Source organism: Danio rerio, chromosome 7 (genome assembly GCF_049306965.1).
Source record: "Danio rerio strain Tuebingen ecotype United States chromosome 7, GRCz12tu, whole genome shotgun sequence".
Taxonomy (NCBI): Eukaryota; Metazoa; Chordata; class Actinopteri; order Cypriniformes; family Danionidae; genus Danio; species Danio rerio.
In genome coordinates this window covers 14,514,409-14,537,623 of record NC_133182.1, presented here as the reverse complement: position 1 = coordinate 14,537,623, position 23,215 = coordinate 14,514,409, and the positions used below count along the sequence as shown (strand labels likewise).

Genomic DNA, 23,215 nt, shown 5'->3' with positions numbered 1-23,215 from the left:
ATTTTTCAAAGAACAGTTAATGAAATACTAAAGTTAAATTATTAATGTATGTAATAGAGAATATATTTTTTATGTGTTGTCAAGATAATGTAAAATCTGATACGTTGGAGTGTATACTAAAAGTAAACACCCCTCTGAATGTTTGTTACGATTGGGACGTTCTCATTACACACATACTGCGCGACCCTCAATGTCCGCAAAGCAGCCAAAAGTCATGCGTTTTTATTTTTGCGAATGAACTGCATTTAAAACAAATTATGTATTCTACGTTATACAGCCTCGTTCGTGGTTCATGTCAGCAGCTTTTTAAAAGCTTGAATTCGCATGGACGGCTAATGTAAGTGGCGTACTTGGGTTTAATAGCAGTAACGATACTCTGTTAATGTGTTTACGTGGTGACACTTTAATTTACATAATGGATATAGTGACTGTCAATGCTGTCATTATATTACAATGTTTTGTTTGTTTTGTTGGTATCAATTTACTATGAACATTTAGGATATCGTACCATGGTAATACCCTATTTTTTTAGAAGTGCATTATGCTGTTACTTTGGTCTTATGTATCTTTGTTTGGTTTGGACACACCTATTTATTCTAATTAATGCTGTTTTTAACATTTTACAACATTAATGAAGTCCTTAAAACTATATAAAAAACACAACATAATAAAGTTTTTATGTTTGGAATTGTTTAGAAACCAAGTCATATTCGCTTTATTCATATTTATTCGGTTTAGTCGCTTTATTCATCTGGGGTCGCCACAGCGGATTGAACCGACAACTTATCCAGCATATGTTTTACACAGCGGATGCCCTTCCAGCTGCAGGAAACATCCGTACACACTCATTAACACGCACACTACGGCCAATTTATATTAATCAATTCAACTAAACCGCATGTTTTGGACTGTGGGGGAAAGTGAAGCACGGGGAGAACATGCAAACTCCACACAAAAATACCAACTAAACCATCCGGGACTCAAACCAATGACGTTCTTGCTGTGAGGCAACAGTGCTAAACACTGAGCCTACATGTCGCCCTATTATTGTTGTTATTATTATTATTGTTATTATTATTATTATTATTATTGATGAATCTAATTAGTTTGTTGTCTCCTGCAGTGTTGGAAATGTGGAGGTACAGCGTCCGCTGTTATGCAGTGCAGTCCGATTACAGGAGTCTGATGCCAAACCAGTGGAAACCCAAAGTCCATCAGAACCAGTCAGAAGACTGAAAGAGTATGATTTACACAGAAACACTGAGAGACATGTCAACAACACACAATTGTTTTTCAAATATAGCTTTAACTATGGTGCTCTCAAACCTTTATGTTGATTATTATTTGACGTTATACTTGCCTTTACTGTCACCTGTGTATTTGTTTTATTTATTTAGATTTTAGTGTAGTTTAGTTTTCTGGTTTTTAAGAAGTTTAGAAAACTAAACTAAAACTTTAACTAAACTATCTATCTATCTATCTATCTATCTATCTATCTATCTATCTATCTATCTATCTATCTATCTATCTATCTATCTATCTATCTATCTATCTATCTATCTATCTATCTATCTATCTATCATCTACCTATCTATCTAGGAATGAATGAATGAATGAATCGGTTAGATTTTATGGTAAAATTGTAATAATTGTTTCTTGCTCTTTCTCAATTTAGTCTCTTCCCTCCATTTCCGGGTGAAGACAGCCCCCTGAGGTGGGACAGCAAGAAGTTTGAAGAGTTACCGATCGCACATGTAAAAGCCACATATAACAAGTAAGTTGTCTTACAAAAGATAATAAACTTTATAATCAAGTATAATAAAGTTTATTTAGTTCTGACATGCATCATAGTTTAGTTTCTGTGTGCTTTTACGATGCTTGTTTAATAAGACCTTTGAAACAACTGAACCAATTGTTTTACAAAATGATTCACTGTTTTAAATTCACTTCAGGACCCCCCATGCAATAAGGACATCTGCTGGACAAAACTCATGCATTAATATTGTTTCTTTCAAACACTGCAATTGTTAATTATAAAGTATGAACAATCAGATGCACTTTGCCAATTGTCTAACATCATTAAATATTACGTTTCTTTTTAGAATGCATTCATTTTTTTACAGCTTTGTTTCATAGTGGGAACAACAAGAGGCTATTAACATTTATTATTAATGCAAATATCTCAATTAAAAGGTCTACAATCTTGTAAAAATGAACAAATTTCATAGCTTGTACCTGATCTCTTTTACCTAAACTGAGCAATTCCATGCTAATGTCAACCTTTATAGCGAAACCCTTTTTAAGTTTTTTTGTGTAGGCTTGCATGTTATGGTACTGTAAAATACTCAGAAAAGTCTCTGTTAATGTTTTCAAACAATTGTATTTTATTTACGTCACACAAGTGACAATTTCACATCTGTCACATCCAGTGGTGTAAAGTAATTACAAATACTCAAATTACTGTAATTGAGTATTTTTTCTCAGAAATTTTAATTTACTAAGTAGTTTTAAAAATGTGAGCTTTAACTGTCCAATGAGTACATTTTTAGTGCTGTATCGGTACTTTTACTCCACTACTTTCCTTCAACCTACAGTCACTACTTTATTTTTTCTTGTCTGTGGGGATTAGAAAAATCAGTCCTGTGATTCCCGTCCAATCAGATCGCACATAGAAGATAAATCGCATCATAATAAACTACTTCAAGACATGTGCGCTTTACATTGCAGCAAACAGTTTAAAAGCATTAAAAGTATCCCAGAAGATGTGAAAAATCTTTACACGCGTTGACCCAGAGATTGTTTAGTTGCATGTAACCACTGAGATGATGACGGGTGTTTACTGTATGATGACCGAAATAGCCTAGAACACCCAGCAGGCACAAGACGTTAACACTGTACCCTAACGTCATGGGGACGCTGCATTTTGTTTGGAAATGAAAATCGGGTTGACATCAGAACTTCGGATTTTGGTTGCCATAACTGATTAATAAATATCAGTATTTGATGTCAATAGGATGTTAGATTAAGATGTTGCCTTGACATTGGATTTTGGTCACTTTCTAGCAACCTAAAGTTGACCAAATATCAACATCATTTAATGTCAATATTGGACATCAAAATAACATTGTCTGTAGACGCTGGCTAGACATTAAATTTTGGTCACCTGACATCCCAACCTAAATCTAACCTAATATTCTTGTCTTATAACGTGTGCCTGCTGGACAATAACTAAATGCACTACACAAAGTTATGTTTACACACATCCACAAATTACATGTAAATGCATCAACTTTTAACAGCATAATATTCACTACTCTTGAGTACTCTTAAAAGGGCTTTTTACTCATACTTTGAGTAATATTTACAGCAGATTTTTACTCGCACTACATTTTTAGGCAAGTAATGGTACTTTTACTTAAGTATGCTTTTTCAGTACTCTTTCCACCACTGGTCACATCCATAACCAATGCATACATCTTAAATAAAAAAAAAACATTAGCCATTTTTGCTCTATAGTGAGGCAACTCTTATCCTTTTGATTAGCATTATTTCTTTTGGGTTTCACTCAACTGTTTTTAATTTCTTGCTTTAGCACTCATATCCAAGTCACAGATTGTGCGGGTCAGTACATGGTCAGAACGTCGTGTGGTACAGAGGGCTTCAAAAATGTGAAGAAATCCACTCCTATTGCAGCACAGACTGCTGGGATTTCAGCTGCTGCGGTAAGATTGATAAATATGAATATGAAACCATATTTGATTTGTTATGTTCATAAAAACTTTTGATCCACTTCAAATTTTTACTAGTTTATCTTCAATACCAATTGCACTGTCTGGTGCTTGAGGAGCATGCACTTTTAGCTGAATACTAGTATCTTGCAAAATGACTAGTAAAATATTATGTACTGTCATCATGGCAAAGAAAAAAAATGTAGTAATAAAAAATTAACAAATAATAAAGTTTCAGAATTTTGTCTTCAACTATATACTGTATATAGCTACAGGCAAAATTTAACTATGAATTGTATATGTTTTTGAATGTGTATACAGTTTGCGTCAGAATTATTAGCCCCCCCTTTGAATTTTTTTCTTTTCTTTTTTTAATAATTCCCAAATGATTTTTAACAGAGCAAGGAAGATTTCACAGTATATCTGAAAATATTTTTTTCTTCTGGAGAAAGTCTTATTTCTTTTATTTATTGTCATTTGGGTGTCTGACAACGGAAAATAGATCTGGTAGCAGATATTGCAGCCTCTTACATTTTACCTTGGATATACATTTTCACATTCTGATTTCGATGCCTAATTATTAAACTGTTAAAATCACTATGATTAAATAAAATATTCTTAAGGATAAAAATCTGATGTGTTCTTTGGAACTTGCATTATGATGATATTATATTGTCATTCTAGAATTATATAATAAGTGGCATAAAATTGTCTTAAAATGACATTAATATTGTTTATCAAAATCTATTTTGGTGAATTACATCATACAACAAAAAATAGATATCTTGATGGCCCTATGTATGCAAGAGAGAAACCGCTTTTTGTATGTCAAATATTCTGTATATAGATATAGCACAGTTATGTTGTTTTCTGCACATTGTATTAGGTTCTAATTCAGATTTTATTTCTAGAACATTTGATCTGTCTTGCAGACATATATCAGACATCCAATTTTGTTTTTCAGAAGAGTTCATTAATATTGTTTTTAATTGAATCTGTAAATCCTTTTGTCACAATCTCGGGTCTGTCATTTGTATATTGTCCACTTGATGGCAGCACATTTCTTTCTAGTCATGCACCACACCCTTCTTAATTGTAAAAGTAGCCTGTGTAAATCTGGATTTGCTTCTTTTCTAAGTTAAAGCCGAACTGTAAAATTTGGTCATATTTAAAGTAGACATGTTGTAATATTAGAAACAAGGCCAGTCAAAACAATTAGAATATAGAAGACGTATTAAATCATATTTTCCCATTGTAAATTCTGAAAAGCTCAAATGCATCCTCATGTTTTTGTTTGTTTGTATAGTTTGTTCTTGCTTATCAGCAGCATCTTTATCAACCGTTTCAGTGACGTTTACACTGATAATTAAACCAGCCAAGAGAAATTGCACGATTGAAAATAGCCTTTCAAATCTTAGGTTTCATGTTTGTACGTCTCTTCAGTTACTTCCATGCAATTTGTTTGTAATTTCATCAGCGTGTGCCATGAAGAGTCTAATGACAGTCCTGAGTCGCAGCAGGCAGTGTAATCAGTATATGACTTCCCACTGATAACCATTCATTTGCTGTATGGACACAAGCGTTATGATCTAAATTAGCCGCTTCGGACAGACCTCCGATTCTAGGCTCCTGCAATTTTGTGTTTCCTCAGTGATTCATTAGTTTTTATTATGCTAAATGTCCTAAATGTATGTATGTTTGTCTTGAGCAGAAAGCCAGGGCGAAGGGGGTCACTTACGTCCGCGTGCTGGTGAAAGGACTCGGACCAGGCCGCTTTGTGAGTAGCTTTCCTAATTAACAGCTATAAAGACATACAGCAAAAGATAGATAGATAGATAGATAGATAGATAGATAGATAGATAGATAGATAGATAGATAGATAGATAGATAGATAGATAGATAGATAGATAGATAGATAGACAGATAGACAGATAGATAGATAGAAAAAACCCATCTGTATGACTTCCTTAAAGCAAATAGAATTTTTGCAAGGTTATTATAATAGTGTCAAACCATTTATTTATTGTGACAGTTGACATTTATCCCACTTTAAATGATTGCAATTAAATTTTATTATGATAACTCTCTTAAAATCTGTGCATCTTTAAATGCAAATTGGGCATCTTTAAACTGTACAGCTATTGATATTGCTGTTTGCTTCTTATATAAGGCATAAACTGTTGCTGTATGTTTTCAAATAAGCAAATATCATTATGAAAATGTCAAAGACGTGAAAGAATGCAAATAATAATTAAAATATTCTGTTTTGTTATTCACCACATAATTATGCGCACAATAGAGAGAAAAAAAATGCTAGGGGGAGTTGCAGCTGTTAAGGCCATGGAGGAATGAATAAAATAAATCAAACGCATAACTAATAAATCAAAAAAGAAAATGGCAATGATGGTAAGTAGATTTAAATAGTTGCATGTTGCCAGGGCATTGCTTTGTGACTTCGGATTGTTTTGAAAGCATTGCTATGAGTTAAATGTATATGTTACTGTACATATAGGTCTAAAGAAACCATCTTTAATATCATCTTGTGATATTTTAGTCCAAGTATAAAAATTTTGCTTATTTACTATAACTTAAAAAAAACAATAAAAAACAAAAAACAATTAAAAAAAAAACAATTCTAGCAACATTTTAGCAACATCTATATAACTATAGGAGGTGTCAGTATGGTTAAAACACTACAGTATTTACTATAAATTACTGTAGTACCGTATATTTTCATGTGGGTGTCTGACAACTAAAAGTAGATCTGGTAGCTGATATCATAGCCTCTGTTACTTTTTACATTGCATTTTGTTTGTTGATATTTATTATTGTTTATTTACTTAGGATATGTGTTTTCACATTCTGATTCCATTGCCTAATTTTTAAACTGTTAAAGTGGCTATAATTAAATTAAATATTCTTAGGAAAAAAATATGATGTGTTCTTTGGAAGATTGTGCTTGCATTATGATGATATTATATTGTCAGTCTGGCATTAAGTAATAAGTGGCATAAAATGAACTTAAAATGACAATAATATCCTGTATCACAATATATTTTGGTGCAAAATATTGCACAACATAAAATGTTCATGTACAAGATATTTTACTTGGTTATGTACATTTTGCTCTGCCTTTTTAAAGTTTGTTTTTAGTTTTAAAACGCATACGTTTTGCTACGGTTACGCCATCTGTCCACACTACGCCAGAGTTTTCGAGAAAACGGACACATCTGAAAACAGAGGCAGGGCTACAGACATTTGCCTCTCTGATCTTTTCCTCAATATTAGGTAGCCTTCTCACAGTTCAGTCTTGCATCCTCTTCTTGTAAGGTCAGAGTTTGCATGTTTGATATGGAAAACAAACTACAGAGGACACTTCGAGTAAATCTTCAAAGGGAACAGTGTGCTTTTATAACGTCATTCACATCACCCTGGTTACATTGTACGAAACACACCCTCTCTTTTGCTAAATATCAGTTTTAATCATAAATAATGGCCATTATAAAAGTATAACGCACAATAAGTTTATACATTATAGGAAATAAAGGCAACAATCAGTCAATATACAGAATGTACGTGGTTACATTGATTATTAACTTATCTTTGTGTTCAGCCAAAACACCTTACCTGAGAACTAGTTATAGATTCAAAAGACCAAAGTCAGGGAATATGATATTAGATGTAGACAACAAGATGAGTTAAATATCACAATTTACAAATATAGTGAGATTAGATCCAGCGTTAGATCCTCGATGAACAGTCCGACGAGCACAGCTCACATCTATGCTGCAGCCCATGCCAGTGTGTGTGTGCGCGCGTGTGTGTGTGTGTGTGTGTGTGTGTGTGTGTGCGCGTGTGCGCGTGTGTGCGTGTGCGCGTGTGTGTGTGTGCACTTGTGTGTGTGTGTGTGTGTGTGTGTGTGTGTGTGTGTACATGTGCGCATGTGTGTGCGTGTGTGTGTGGCGTAGACGGAGAGTTGTTCAGAAATGCTGGGTTAAAACTAAAACATACTAGTGTAAACGGGGCTTAAGTCCCCTGTGAACGTTTTTTTCGTCAGCAGGGGACATTGTAAATGTGCAAAGACCTCAGCTTATGTCAGAAAACATAGATATGCTGATACCTCTTTTTAAAAATGTAAAATCCCAGCACAGTCACAGTTTTAGTTTGTTTATATAAATAAGTCTTCTTTAGTTTGTATTATTCAGTTTTGGTATTTGTTTTTAAACTAGCAATTCAGTTTTTGCAAAAAAATATATATTGCAGAAATGTGCAGCATTTAAAGGGTCACGAAACACCAAAACACATTTTTTGAGCTGTTGACAGTCGTATATGTGTCCCACACTGCTAAAAACAGAATTAGGACACCTATATTTCACTAAAAAGTGTAAATTGGTTGTTTTTGCGTTATTTCAAGCAAATCCGTACTTCCGGTTTGAAAAAAAATTTTGAAGCTGCGTCACGGTAATGACATAATAGCGTGTATTCCAGCGTGCAGACTGGGCCAGAGTGAGTCTTATTACGTCTTACAGTGTGTTGCATTAATGCATGAGTAAAGCTTGGTTCAAACCAATCAGCGCGATCTATTGTGCAACTTCATTAATATTCATTACTGTCAGAGTGTAGACGGCAAAGACGCCACATTGTGTTGGCAAAACAAGCGTGAAGTGTTGCTTTTATAGTTTGCTGCAGTTAAGTTTCGTTTTCATTTTCTCTCTGTGAGAGCACAGACTCACGTGTGGATTAACAGTGTACGCGACCCGCGACAACAATAACTTACGTGTCTAAGGAGGATTATTGTTTACCTGAGAGCTGTTCTCATCTGCAAACGCTGAGATCCAGATTCGCTTGTAGTCTCCTCTAAATAAAGATGCGGCTCTAGTTGCTGTTGATTGTCCTGTCTCTACAGATTTGGTAAGTGAGCGACCAGTGCTCTTTGTTTATTCAGTTCGTATTTTATTCGTATCAAACAAACTATTGCACCGAGTGCAATAGTTAGCACTAACAGTTACAACCAAACTATAACCTCATGTTGGATTTTGTGACCGGAATAACACACGCGGCTTTCTGACGCTACCTGCCGTGTGCATCTAAGTTTCCGGTAAATGCTGAGTTTTTTTTTTTCTCTCATTCGCCGTGCGGTATCAAACTTTGCATGAAAAATACACGCTTAGAGCAGCGCCTCGAATCAAATATCACGTTTGTCGGGAGGGACATTAATGAATTCCCTGAATGAAAGAGCCAAACTGCAGTTAAAGTCCACCATTTAATAATTTGGCAAATAATTCGACTACAGATGTCCATGTAAACACAGTCACATTGTCCACTGTGGGTGTGTGTTTTGACTCTGAAATTTAGCGCGCCCAAATAGACACTCCCATACCAAGCCTCTTTTCTTCCTCCGACACTCCCCCCTAAACTGAGCTGGACACGCCCACTTTTCTGACTTTTTCCAAAGTAGAGGTGTGAAAACACACTGCTGAAACGAGGGGGTTTCATGGCCCTTTAAGAAAAAGAACTGAAAGGGCTCTTCATCTTAAATTTGATCAAAATAATTTTGTTAAAAAATCGTGACTAAATCATGAATGGTAAGATTAGTATCATTAAGCGTATCGAATCGTAAGTCAGGTGAATCATTACATCCCTATTTAATCGTGTATTTAAGGATTTAATTGCAGAAATTAATTACAGATGTAATTACATGTAGGTATTTAATCAAGCAATTTAAGTATTTGATACAAGCAAATCAAGTATTTAATACAATGCAAAAACATGCATTTACACAATAAGTACATTGTAACATGAATATTTTCAGTGCAAGTACATATTAGTTAAGGCCACTTAATATAACGGGACCAAATAATCATTCATTCATTTTCTTTTCAGCTTAGTCCCTTTATTAATCAGGGGTCGCCACAGCAGAATGAACCGCCAACTTATCCAGCATATGTTTTACACAGCGGATGCTCTTCCTACTGCAACCCAGTATTGGGAAACATCCATACACACTCATACACTACAGCCAATTTAGTTTATTCTATTCACCTACTGTATAGCGCATGTCTTTGGACTGAGGGGGAAACCGGAGAACTCGGAGGAAATCCAAACGAACACGGGCAGAACATGCAAACTCCACACAGTAATGCTCACTGAGCCAGCTGGGACTCGAACCAGCAACCTTCTTGCTAGTAGGCAACAGTGCTAACCACTGAGCCACCGTGTCGCCCCAGAAACAAAAGTCATAAAAATGAATATTAATATGAAGTCAGTAGGATTGTTTTCATGAAAGAGAACTATTATGCTTGTCATTCTGCATCGGTTTAATCCAAACATGCAGTTGAATAAACAGTAATACTTTGAGCTACAATGGTCCCACTTTATATTAGATGGTCTTAACTAGTATGTAGTGGCATCAAAAAATAAATACAGTGTACACAGTGGGCCATTTATATGGATACACCTTAATAAAATGGGAATGGTTGGTGATATTACTGTCCTGTTTGTATATTAGTATTTGTGAGGGGGCTTGTAAATAACTCATAAAAGAATAAAGTTACGTATAAAACCAAGTACACCATTGTTTTTCTCTTGAAATTCCCAATAAGTTTATTAAGGTGCATCCATATAATTGGCCCACCCTGTATTTACTATGTTCATAATGTATGGAAGTGGGATATGGGTAGGGTTAAGCGCAAGTGTGGTGTGTATGGATAGGTTTTAGGGTGGGTTAAGATGTAAGGGATGGTCAACAGTGTAATTAAAGATGTAATTGCAGACATTAATTACATATGTAATTACGTGCATGCATTTAATTAAGCATAGGTACAATAAAAATATGGATTTACACAATAAATACATTTTAACCAATGATTATTTTCAGTGTAAGTACATATTAGTTAAGGCCACTTAATATAAAGGGACCAAATAATTAATTTCAATATAAGTGTATGGATAAATGTAATTTATTCTTGTGACATAATGCTGAATTTTCTTTTCCTCATTGTCACATGATCCCTCTTATAAATAAATCATTAATAAATGATTACTTGCTGCATTATCAATGTAAAAACAGTTTTTCATATGTTTATGAACAGTCTGTAAATAAGTTTAAAACAACAGCATTAGTTTTTCATATAAATTGTTACTGTAACTTTAGATGAGTTTAATGTGTGTTGTCCAATTATTAATATCTTCTAATAATATAGAAAACCCTCATTGACTAAGTCTGCATGTGAGTATAACATTTTAAACCTCTTTATGTAAGGTGAAAGTAGTAATGGCACACCCCTTCTCAACAAAACAAAGTGTTAAAGCAAGTTTAATTTGTTGTTGATTAATTTGTTGTATGTTAGTTCACATCCTAACTCTCCTGATGACTTGCAGAACACAGCTAATATTAATAAACAAGAAAAAAATAGAAGTCTAGTTTAGTGGAAGTCTTGTTAAACCCTGCGGCAGAGGGTGCAAATAGGCTTTCAGAGGTGCTGCTCACAGTGTGAGGGGCGCCTATTTGCAAATGAACAAAAACAATTTAGGGGCACTAAGAAAATACTTGATTCAAATGGACTGGTTAATAGTTGTACACTTGCTGTTTGTTCAAACTACTTGTTTAAATTGAGTTGAAACGATACAATTCACCAATTTACAACAGGACCAGTGCTTAATTTGTGAATTGCGTTGGATTGGGGAGGGGTGTCACGGACGAAGGATGACAGTGAAGAGCAATAGGTTGTCGCAGATAAAAGTGAAGAAGGTTGGGGAGTTGCGGAAGAAACTGAAAGTGAACAGCGGACGAGGTAGGAGGCTGGTTGAGGACGGGGGATCGGTGAAATGAGGTGCCGAATCAGATTTTAGAGGTTCCGGATCTGACGTGTCCCGGCACATATTAAGCCCTGGGGGGGACAACTTAACTGTTTTAAGTTCAATCCACTTGAATTTGTAAAAGCTAATAAGCTAACTTAATTCCTTCATGTTGCCCCGACACAAATCAATTGTGTAGAACATTTTTACAGTGTAGTAAAAGAAAGCAGATTTATTGCTATCACTCTTTATTTCTCTGCTATTTGTGCTCAAACAAGATTGATACTTTAAATATGTTATTGGGGAGAAGTGTGCTGTTACTTATTAGACTTATGCCGAGTTCAGATTGCACGATTTTCAAAGTAGTCATGTCCCAGGTGTTTTCACACAGCATGACTATCTGGGGTAGCAATTAGTCGCTGCTGTGTTTACACTGCAAGATGGATCCGCGACAGGGGGTTTCACACTGCATGACTTACCAATAGGAAAAATCGCTGACAACTTTGTCTCGGTCCGCAAACTACATCTCACAACCAAACACACGCAAGAAGTGACATGGAAACAATGTGAGGTCATGTAGTATATCTTTTGTCATTAACTACATAATGAGAAAAAAGCCTTTAGTGAAAAACCTGGGTTTTGAAGGGAATTAGCAGTTTCTCCTCAACTTTTTTATTTTTGTGATATTGCTCAGATGACACGTCAAACAAATGCGGGTGCTCCTACCCAATTTACACTAGTTTTTACTCTATTACCTTCCGCTGGCCTGCAGATACCCACACTAGTGGTCCAGATGTTTAGCATTCCGAATATCTGACGAGAGTTGGCAACTCATCTGTGATTCTCTTAGATTACGTGAACAAGCACCGATTTGCCTGTGATTTCGGGCATTTTCCACAGTTTCTCAAAACCTGCCGGAAAGTCAAAATCAGGGCTAAAATCCTGCAGTCTGAACTGGGCATTACTTATTTTCTTGGCAGACAAAATAAAATAAACTAAAAACTATTAAAGGAACACTCCACTTTTTTGTGGAAAAGTTTTATCAAGTTACCTAGAGATAAATAGTTGAGTTTTACCATTTTTTTAATTCTTTCAGCTGATCTTCAGTTCTGGTGGGAGCACTTTTAGCTTAGCTTAGCATAGGTCATTGAATTGGATTAGACCGTTAGCATCTTGCTCAAAAGTTCAAAAAGATCATTTTCCTATTTAAAGATGTACTTTTCTGTAGTTACATCATGTCCTAAAACTGATGAAACATAAAATAAAAAAAAGCTATTTTCTAGGACCTATTCGATAGAAACTATTCCCTCATTCTGGCTGCCGCAGGCACAATGATATTACTATCAAGAGGAATTGATATCAAGAAAACCAAAAAAATGTGTCTAGTATATATGCATCAACATTTTTCTGTAAAGAGAAAACTCAGTTAAGAGCGTACAGTTCTTAAAATCGACATTCTATCATTTAATGATCAAGTTATAAAACAGCACTTTTAAAGCTATATGGATGGATAAATAGGCATAGAGACGTAAGCAGGGCTTTTTTGACTTGTTTGAAGCCTTGTGATTATTATTCTGGTGCAATTTCACAAAACCAAGAAGGTGTGTATAAAAAGCAAAAGTACTTATTAAGCATAAAACCATCAACACATGTGGAGTGCAGAAATCAGCAAATAAAAACGGCGCTATTGAAAATCAGTCCTTTATTGTGCCAATGCATTTCAGCCCACAGGTTTTCATCAGGGCTAAACGTTTATAAATGAAAGCAATACAAACAAAGAGCAAGTTCAAACTCTGAATAAACCAATAAGATCCAATCACAGGATGAATCTGGAAAATATCACAAAAGAAGCCAATAAGGGTGTGTTCACACTTGGCAGGTTTGATTTGATTCAAATAAATTCTAGAGCAACAGCTCTTTTAGTGCAACACGGTGGCTCTGTGGTTAGCGGTGTCACCTCACAGCAAGAACGTTGTTGTTGTTGGTTTGAGTCCTGACTGAGCCTGTTGACATTTCTGTGTGGAGCTTGCATGTTCTTCCCATGTTGGCGTGGATTTCATCCGGGTGCTCCGGTTTCCCCCACAGTCCAAAGACATGAGCTATAAGTGAATTGGCCGTAGTGTATGTGAGTGTGTGTTTGTGAATGTGAGAGTGTATGTTTCCCAGTACTGAGTAGCGACTGGGAGGGCATCCGCTGTGTGAAGCATATGACAGAATAGTTGGTGGTTCATTCCACTGTGACGGACCCTGATAAATGAGGGGCTAAGCCGAAGGGTACTGAATGAATTAATAGCTCTTTTACTATGATTTTGAATAAATAGGTGTGAACTTTGTCTTTCGAACTTTGGAGTGCACCAAAAAATGGACCAAGACCACTTGTTCTCATATGGTCCTCTGTCTACTTCTAAATGAGCTCAGATGCAGGTTTTTTAGTTTTGTTTTGTTACCAAACCCAGTGAGAGTACAGAATATTATATTCTATAGTATTTCTTAATGTATTTTCTCACCCCAACATTATTAAACATAAATGTTTTAAATAAGTATTTAATAATAAAATAAAAATAAAATAATAAAAAATGTCTAAATAAATACAGTCCAATAGCATTTTAAATTCAATTCACCTTTATTTGTATAGCGCTTTTACAATGTAAATTGTGTTAAAGCAGCTTCACATAGAAGATCATAGTAAATTGGAACAGTGTAGTTCAGTTTTCTGTGTTTAAGTTCAGTTCAGTTTAGCTCAGTTCAGTGTGGTTTAATAATCACTACTGATAGTCCAAACACTGAAGAGCAAATCCATCGATGCGCAGCTATACAGATCCTGAACCATGCAAGCCAGTGGCTACAGCGACAAGGCATTTCTTTTATCCATCTAGCATTTCTTTTATCTATCTGTTTAAAAATTACCTTAAAGGGAACCACACTTTTCTTTCTTTCTTTTTTTAAAGCATCTGCTTTACCTCTGATTGCATATGTAAATTTTTTAAGAGCAAGATTATCAAACCTCCGTTTTATCCATTGTGAAAGAAAAGATCTTTCTATACCAAATTTTTCAATACCAAAGCTATAACACAATTACGTGCTTTTATTGACACACTTTCATGATATATGTTATGTGTAATGCTCATGCAGCTTAACTAAAAAAAGGAATGCAGCATGAACCAAAAACCAGACATGATGACAATGAAATAAATGAATTAGGTGATATTAAAAGCATTTTTTTTTGTACAGAATTAATAAAAAAGAGAACCAAAGTGTGAATGCATCATAAACGCCATTGATAAGATGACATTTTAGTCAGCGTTTTGTACAGAGTTAAATAAATAACGAGATCACTCATAACACATGAAGGCCGCCAACCACAATCTTTGGAAAATATTGAAATCTTTTATTTATCTAACTTTATTAATCCTTTCAGTTTAATAAACGCACTACACAATATATCTTTGAGCAACGCGTGTACCTGCAATGCTCCCAACCCAGGATTATATTATTTATTAAAGGTTTAAAGATAAAGAAATTATTAAATATTATTATTTTGAAGTATTTTATACAATAATAACCATGTTATTTTACGTTTGACTGTTTAATTTTTAAACCTGAATACTGTTAGATCCAAAAAACCATAAAGCGCTCTGTATGTCTAAATGCTTGCAATTTATTATGGTTTATGCACGCGCTCCGCATAGACTTGGTCATCCCAGTCTATTTAAGTGAATGAAATCTTTCCAAATTCATCTGGTAAAATTATATTCATATTGCAATATACATTCACCAGCCACTTTATTAGGTACACCTTACTAGTACCAGGTTGCACCCCCAATAGAAATTTGCGTTAACAAGCAGTTGGACAGGTGTACCTAATAAAGTGGCCGTTGAGTGTATATATCACAGAGAAACAAAACATGTCAGATTTTTCCAATATCGTGCAGCTCTAGTAGGCATGAGTGTTTATCATTCTCTGTACGCTCCCATATGGAAAAGCAACAGTTATGCGTGCTGACTATACAATCAATACTGTGAAAGTGAGCTATGGGTTCAGCGAGCTCAGCAGTCGTCTGCATGCTCTTACTCGAGTCGGGTGGGAGGACATTAGGGCTGGGTGAGAATCTAATGAGCCCCTCCAGAGCTGCAGGCAACAGGGGGCTTTTAAGACATGCATTACTCTTTTACCTACCCTCGGTTTATTCACAGTCAGAAGCTTCCAGACTAAGTTGCATTTAAGCAGATGGCGGTTGGGCATAAATAAATCAATGCAAGCCTCGCGACTGCAGCGCTGACTTATTTGAATCGAATTGCTAAATAAGCAAGCCAAGGTAAATACTTGTGCTTGTTGTAGCAAAAATAGATTTGGGTAGTTGGATAGAAGCTGTAGTGAAATCAGCGATGCTTCAATGTGGATTTTTATGGTATAAGTCAATTTAGGAATTTGAAAAATGGATATTTATTTCTAGATCTGCAAAGATTGTATACCCATGCAGCTGAAAAAATGTATGATGATGTTGTATAAAGCACATTACTCTTCCTGAAGCAAACTCACTTTGAAATGCACAGGGAGTCCTACACATAAGAGAACATTAAGGACAAAAATCTGAAATAAATGCCTTGAAATAAATCATATGAAACTTAAAAGATAAACCCTTGTGTGCTGCTGTTCTGGGGTGATTTTGAGACGTAATTTGGCCACAACCTTCCAATATTGCTAACTATTTTCAACGAAAAGTATTGCCGGAAGACGTCACATACTATTTTACATATCAGTGATGTCATCACGTAGTATCTGACAAGCGTAAGCCCATCATGTCTCTACTCCCTGAGGTGCCGTGTATTATATTATATTAAAACATTACATCCAGATGCACAATATATAGGTTCTTATTAACATATTACTTTAAGTGATGATGTCATTGCGTAATCGCAACTCAAAACTGCTTCTTTATGTAGTATACAGCATAGTGAATGTTTTCTCAAATTGACTGGCCATCTCAGCAAAAACCTTATTTGAAATATGTCCATTTAAATTTGTATGAAAAATAGAGTTGACTATTTGTAAAAGTAATACAAACACTTTTTGATAAGATTTTTTTTTTATTTTTAAATATAACACTGATAATGAACTGTTACATTCCTTTAAACAATCACAGCTTGTGTACGTACTCTTTTTAACTTGTGAAATTAACACATTTGTGTAAGCGACAACGATTAAAGCACTACTGGAATTTATTGCTGTCTAGATTACCAACAATTATATGTGTTAACAAATATCAGTAAATCAACAGTTATGAAAAACAATCTGCGCTAGCAATTTACTCTACTAAGTGAAGCCTGGAGCCACTGCTTTTTTAAGTCACTTTTTAAAAGTTGCTAAAAGTAGCCGGGTAATTGTTAAAAATTGCTAAAGTTGTTGCTAGGTGCTTTAAAAAAAGTTGCTTGGGTAGTATGAAAAGTTGCTAAATCTAGCAGCAAAATTGCTAAGTTGGCAACAGTGCAACTTTCTCTGTTTCAGACCTTATTTTGACAAGTATTTTGGGAAAAATCTTTGAATTTTTTAAAAACTCAACAACACACTACCCCTTTATTATGTTGGTGGCTGTTTTGCCCCATTAACTTCCATTATAGTAATTTTTTTGATAATCATGCATTCATTATTATTGGTAGTTTTCCCTAGGTTGTGTGTGTGTGTGTGTGTGTGTGTGTGTGTGTGTGTGTGTGTGTGTGTGTGTGTGTGTGTGTGTGTGTGTGTGTGTGTGTGTGTGTGTGTGTGTGGCTTAACAAAGTGACTTTTATTGGTATTTTAGTAGTTTGAGACAAGATGATGTTTAAGAAATACAATAGAAAGAATAAAGTCTGTAAAATAACAGAAAAAAGTACTGGCAGTTTGTTATCAGGTTTTTGTGCTGTAATATACAACACAAATATATCAACAGACAAAGGGCTCTACTTTGATGATCCAGGTGCAAAGTACAGGGTGCAAATGCATTCAGGGCGTGTCAGAATCCCCTTTTGCTATTTTAATGATGAAAAAATCTGCTATGCACCGTGGCGCATGGTCTAACAGGGTTGAGCTCATTCTCTTAATAAGTTATTGGTGTGTTTTGACAATAAACCAGTCAGAGTCTTATCTTGCATGCCCTTTAGGAGTCAGTTGCACTGCGCCAAAGCACATTTGCTATTTACATGACAGACTTTGTAAGATGAAAAACTGAACGCTTCACTAGAGAGAAAACAGTTATAAACAGCATCTGCAGCACGAGAATGAGAGATGAGCCTCCTCATTCTTTACTTTCACTTTCACTCTTGTGGATAGGGAAACGTGTTGTAAGTACAGACATCACTTAGCCTATACAAAATTATTATTTTTTTAATTATTATTAAGCGCAAAGATTTGTGTCAAAACTATTTCTAAATTCAGTTCTAATCTCCAGCAAACTAATAAATGAACAGTAATAACCAAGTGTGGTCAAAACCTTCAGTTATTTCCAAATACACATGCTGTGCCCCATATGGTCTAAAACCTGACAAGTGGGCAAATCTAAGTTGTTTTTAATAAAACAAATATAATTAATATGGATATAATAAATAATACTGATGCTACTAACATTATACAAAAGCAATTTGTCTTAAATAAACTTGAAAAGCCTCCCGAGATGAAGAAGGCATGAAGGCGGTGGTTTTTATATTTATGTAGGCGAGAAAATAATAATTTTTGTAATATTTTAATCCTTTAATTATTTTTCATTTTTAAGGATATTTGTATATTGCTGTACACCCTGTCTGTATTAAGTAGTGTAAGCGAGGCACACAACTGACGTGCTCTGCGCTGGACTTTAGACCTGCTTTGATCTGGTCTATTGAACAGTCATTTATAGTTACTCAAAATAACAATGCATAAGCAATGCACCTTAACACATCTCCATTTTTAGACCAGAACGCCTATGGGTGCACATATGAGCGCACATTCATTTGCTATTTAAACAGTGCGGTGCAAAACGTCAAAATGGCTCTTGCACCGAGCTAAAACTAGAAAGCAACAATTGTTTGCGTCTTGCGCCGCATTGCGACGGGTGTATGATAGGGCCCAATATATTACTCCAAACTATTCAAAATGTCTACAAGAGTCACTTTTCAGCATTTTCAACTATTCAGCATCAAAAGCTTTTGGAGGAAAGATCAAGATGCCATTATATTTGTTCAAAAGCATAAATAAATGGAAAAAACATTATTTAAATACGGAAAACTGTTTATTTACAAATATTCTTTACAGCAGGGGTGTTCAAACTTTTTCTTAAAACAGACAAAAAAACAAACTTCATTGAAGGTGGTGGTATATTTACAATTTGGTAAATATACCAAATTGTATTATGTTAAAGTTGCTATAGGTAATTTATATTTACTAATGCAGTATAATTATATTAAAAACAAAAACAATCCCATTTTTAACTGAATGCAGTTCAATGAAGCCCCTGTTTTTGCCTTGATTTGGTTGCCAATATTTTCAGCGTTTTGTCTTCTGTCCATCGAAAAATAGTATTTACATTTTAAAAATCAGATTCATTTTCAGATAGATTTCATTAAAACATTCATTTCAGTTTGGTTTTTTTATAGCTGGGCAATGAAACAAACAAACAAAAAAAAGGTTATGTTAAATTAGAAATGACAATCTCTGGTTAAAGGCACTTGCCCCAACCCTCACCATCGCTTTCTTTTCTGATGGGATGGTGGGCCAAATCAAAGGTTACCATTGCCAACTTTGGCCCGCGGGCCCTAGTTTGGGAATCTCTGCTTTACAGTGTTATAAGGCACAATACAAATCCAAAATAGAGTTTTAATCTATTTTAAGCTGGAAATTTACTAAATATCTTCATGAAACATGATCTGTACTTACGCAAAATAATACTGGCTTTGTGGCCAAAGCGCTTTTGAGTAAATCTGCAATATTCATAAATGTTTAAAGCACATCTTCTTGAGGTGTATAGGATTTCTGTGCACTGTATATTGGCCTAAATTGAATTTTGCTCCCTCGATTGTAGTCTGCCATTAAAGGGTTAACCATGGGAGGACTGGAGGTTGTTTCCATCACCGACAACACCCCAGTGCCACACAATGGCTGTCGCCCGCGCAAAGCACGGAGGATGTGAGGAGGAAGAAACCCCTTGAACCCTGAAGTCTTGTTTGTCTTTCTCTCTGTATTATCATCGACCATCCAATCCGAACAGAGAGGTCGAAGGCTCAGTTATTCAGGTCAACGCTGTTCAAGAACATTTTTTTTCTTTTGCATTACTGAAATGCTGTGTATGTATTTACGTTTTTTGATAATTATTAAAGAGCGAAGATGTAACTCATCATGACTGTTTCCATTATTGTAAGTGCGTGCATGACATCCAGCTATATGAATATGGCTGCTCTGGGATTCAAAATCTAAATGAAAAGTAGAAATATAGTGAGAGATTGTCAGGTTTTCCAGGTCATGCAGGTTATGCATTGCTGTTGTTAAAATACAAACAAATGCTGATTTAAAGAGCCCCTATTATGCATTTAAAAGGGTCATGTATTGGTTTTGGGAGTCTCCAACAACAGTGATTTGCATGCAAGATCAAAAAACACTTTCATCGTCTTATAACATGCATTTATTTTTAGCTTATTATTCCAATGACTACCTGTGATTCGTTCAGTGATTCATTTGTTTCCAAACCCCTCCTTAGCGCAAAGCTAATCTGCGCTGATTGGTCTGATGACCCTGTCTGTGCGATTGGTCAACTGCGTTCAGCACGACTTCAGAGTGCAGAGTGTTTGTGCGAGCCCAATGCAGGAGTGCATTAACGCAATGCAGTTTAACACCAGCATATTGCTCTATTCTTAACCATAAGTAAAAACAGTGACACACATTATGTATTAATCCACACCGTGGCAACAGCTGAACTATTTCGAAACTTGACCACCGCACGTGTGTAGGAACAGCTTATGGTGGCCATAGCAATGACAAACGGCAGAAGATCGCGGGCTCATAAACGCATTTAAAACCTTAGACAAAGCGGCACACGTCTGGCTTTAGACGCGATATGGGAATATAAAGAGTTAACCAGATACAGTACAAGCCACATGGAGTGGTTACAAGTAACAAAACACATTTAACAGGGTGTCCGCGGGGTCTTAAAAAGTCTTAAATTTCACAAACAAAATTTTAGGTCTAAAAAGTCTTAAATTCACAGAAATGTTGTGTTGTAGGTCTTACATCATTTTAAACCCGTTTTAGTTTTAAAAGTTGTCGAAGTTATCCAGTCAGCATGACACCCATCTAATCACCAACAATCTATCCTAATAACTTAATAAAACCTACCCATAAAAAAATTCTTATTGCAGAGCTGTTTATTTCACAACAGCTGTTAGACATTTTACAGCACATTTGTTGAAATAAATTCCCAAATCAGAAAAAGAAAACTAAAAACAATCAACCCTTAAATCAATTCCTTATGACAATAGCAGCAATATATTCCTATACATAATCTTCCATTTACACAAAAACAATTTACTGAAGAAAGTGAGTAGACACATTATTTATAAAAAGGCATTGAATTTATTCAAGGTTTTATATCAGATTCGCATTAAATTGAATAGGAGTTATTTAATTCATTTGCACCTTGCAAACAAATATATATTTTTGATTATTTGTGTAGTTTTCTTCATTATAAATATACTTTTAACAATGTAAAACTTGTCATTTAAAAAACAAAAACAAAGAAACATTGTTGAAAAAAAAATCAACTAGAGTTTTATTGTTTTGACGCATTAAAATATGCGTTTAAGAAAAAACTACATTTGTTTTTTTCCAATTCCAATTTGTCCAACCAGGCCATTACAAAAAACCCTTAGTGTTTAGCCCCATATAAGTCTAAAATCTCATTCATAATGGTCTTAAAAGGGTCTTAAAGTCTTAAATTGCAGCCATTTTAATTGCACTCAAGTTTGTTACACTAGTAAAGTGTAAATTAAAGTTATAAGGCTACGTTCACACTGCAAGGCTTAGTGCTCAAATCAGATAAATGCATAGCTGTTATAAACTTACATGAACAGGGACAGAGGCAGACACAGATGAAGCTGAAATAAGGTCACTACACTCTAAAAAAATACCGGGTTATTTTAACACAGTTTTGGGTGTAATAGGGACTAACCCAACTCCTGGGTAAATTTTTTTAATGAAATTAATAGGACCAAATTTAACCCAATGTCTGGGATAGTGCGTACTCGCATTATGTACAGTTGCCTTGAACCGGGCCGAAGCACGCTTGTCACCCCCTCCCATCTCGCCCGACGGCCCGCACTCACATTACATTTGGCCCTGGGCACGCTTGCGTCATAGATGATGCGCTGTTCAGTAAGAGCTCTCTCTCAGCACAGTGGAGATTTCTTTAGTTATATTGGTTTAGTCGTTTGATATGCAGTAACACGCAGTCAAATATTTCGCCGAACAGATCCGCCACTTTTGACGCTCATAAACAATTATAAAGTCCTTGTGCTGCAGGAATTAAGAGGTTTGCTGAAGGTGCAGCTGTCGTGCAGTGAAGGGTTTGCGTCTTTAAAAATCTAAGACAGTTTGCCTTCATTGAACAGTAAGAATGATTAATAAATCCATATAAAACAGTCCCCTAAAAGTGACGTCTCGTCCAACACAATCTCACGGCAATTCATAATTTTTTTGATTTAGTGGCTAATTCGTATGAATTCGTACAATCTAATTCGTACAATTTAGTACGATTTGCTCATCACCCAACGACGGTTGGGTTTAGGGGTGGGGTTGGGTGCCACGCCTCCTTTTTAAAATTGTACATTTTTGTTCATACAAATTTAGCCACTAAACAGTCAAAATGTAAAATACTTACGATTCCTCGTTAGATCAGGCTGTCTCGTCTTCAGTTTTGGGCTCAGGCGTGCTTTGCATTCCCACTACAAGCGTACCGTGCCTGAACCCAAGTGGACTGCACTTTTTCACACCTCTTTTAACAGGGCCTGGGCCAGCCAAGTGAACAGCGCCTGAGCCCAATTCAGAGCACTCGCACTTCTCAAACGATCCAGGAAACAGGCCTGGGCACGGTTCAGATAGCATAGTGTGAGTATGCCCTTAGTCTATAGTTCATCCAATTTGGGTTTAAGTAACCCAGCATTTCTTAGAGTGTAGTCAAAAATACCAAGTAAAGGCCGGCTCACTGTGCAAATGTTTGATAATCCTGAACAATTGTAGCATGTCAGACTGCAATAAGACTGTAAGATCTCAGCTGTCATAAAGTCAGACTGAACGACAATGAAGACGCACCAAACACAAAAGACTTTCGCTATCTCGCGTTCTGAAATGATTCCTCACAGCAAACGAAAACAATCTGCAGCAGCAATTTTGCACACAGCCTCTAAAAAATATAACCAGAAAGAAAAAAAACTGTTTTGACATTTCCCCGTGGTCCATTGGAATTGTCGCATGGATTGCTTCATCAAATTCTGAGTTGCTATTGGCTCTTGGATTGAAGCTCATCGCAGCTGTTGTCACACTGTAGGAAAGTGCCTGAAATCTGAAACTGCCAAATCTTCATCAGAGGAAAATTTTGATCGCAACGGGCACCAATTCTAGCTTAGGATTTCAGGAATCTTTAAGGATTTCCCAAATTTATCTCAGATGACAAAATCGTGGCAGGCTTAAGTTT

At 35.6% G+C, this 23,215-nt stretch overlaps 1 protein-coding gene across 1 annotated transcript; it reads left to right on the top strand.

Moving 5' to 3' along the window:
* The first annotated feature begins 147 nt into the window (after positions 1-147).
* On the top strand, positions 148-19,870 carry mrps11 (mitochondrial ribosomal protein S11). Its single transcript, NM_001044797.1, is given in 6 exon segments — positions 148-337; positions 1,124-1,240; positions 1,676-1,774; positions 3,593-3,722; positions 5,440-5,505; positions 19,556-19,870. Coding segments are annotated over 6 exon segments (600 nt in total). The 5' UTR covers positions 148-257; the 3' UTR covers positions 19,664-19,870.
* The last annotated feature ends 3,345 nt before the right edge of the window (positions 19,871-23,215 follow it).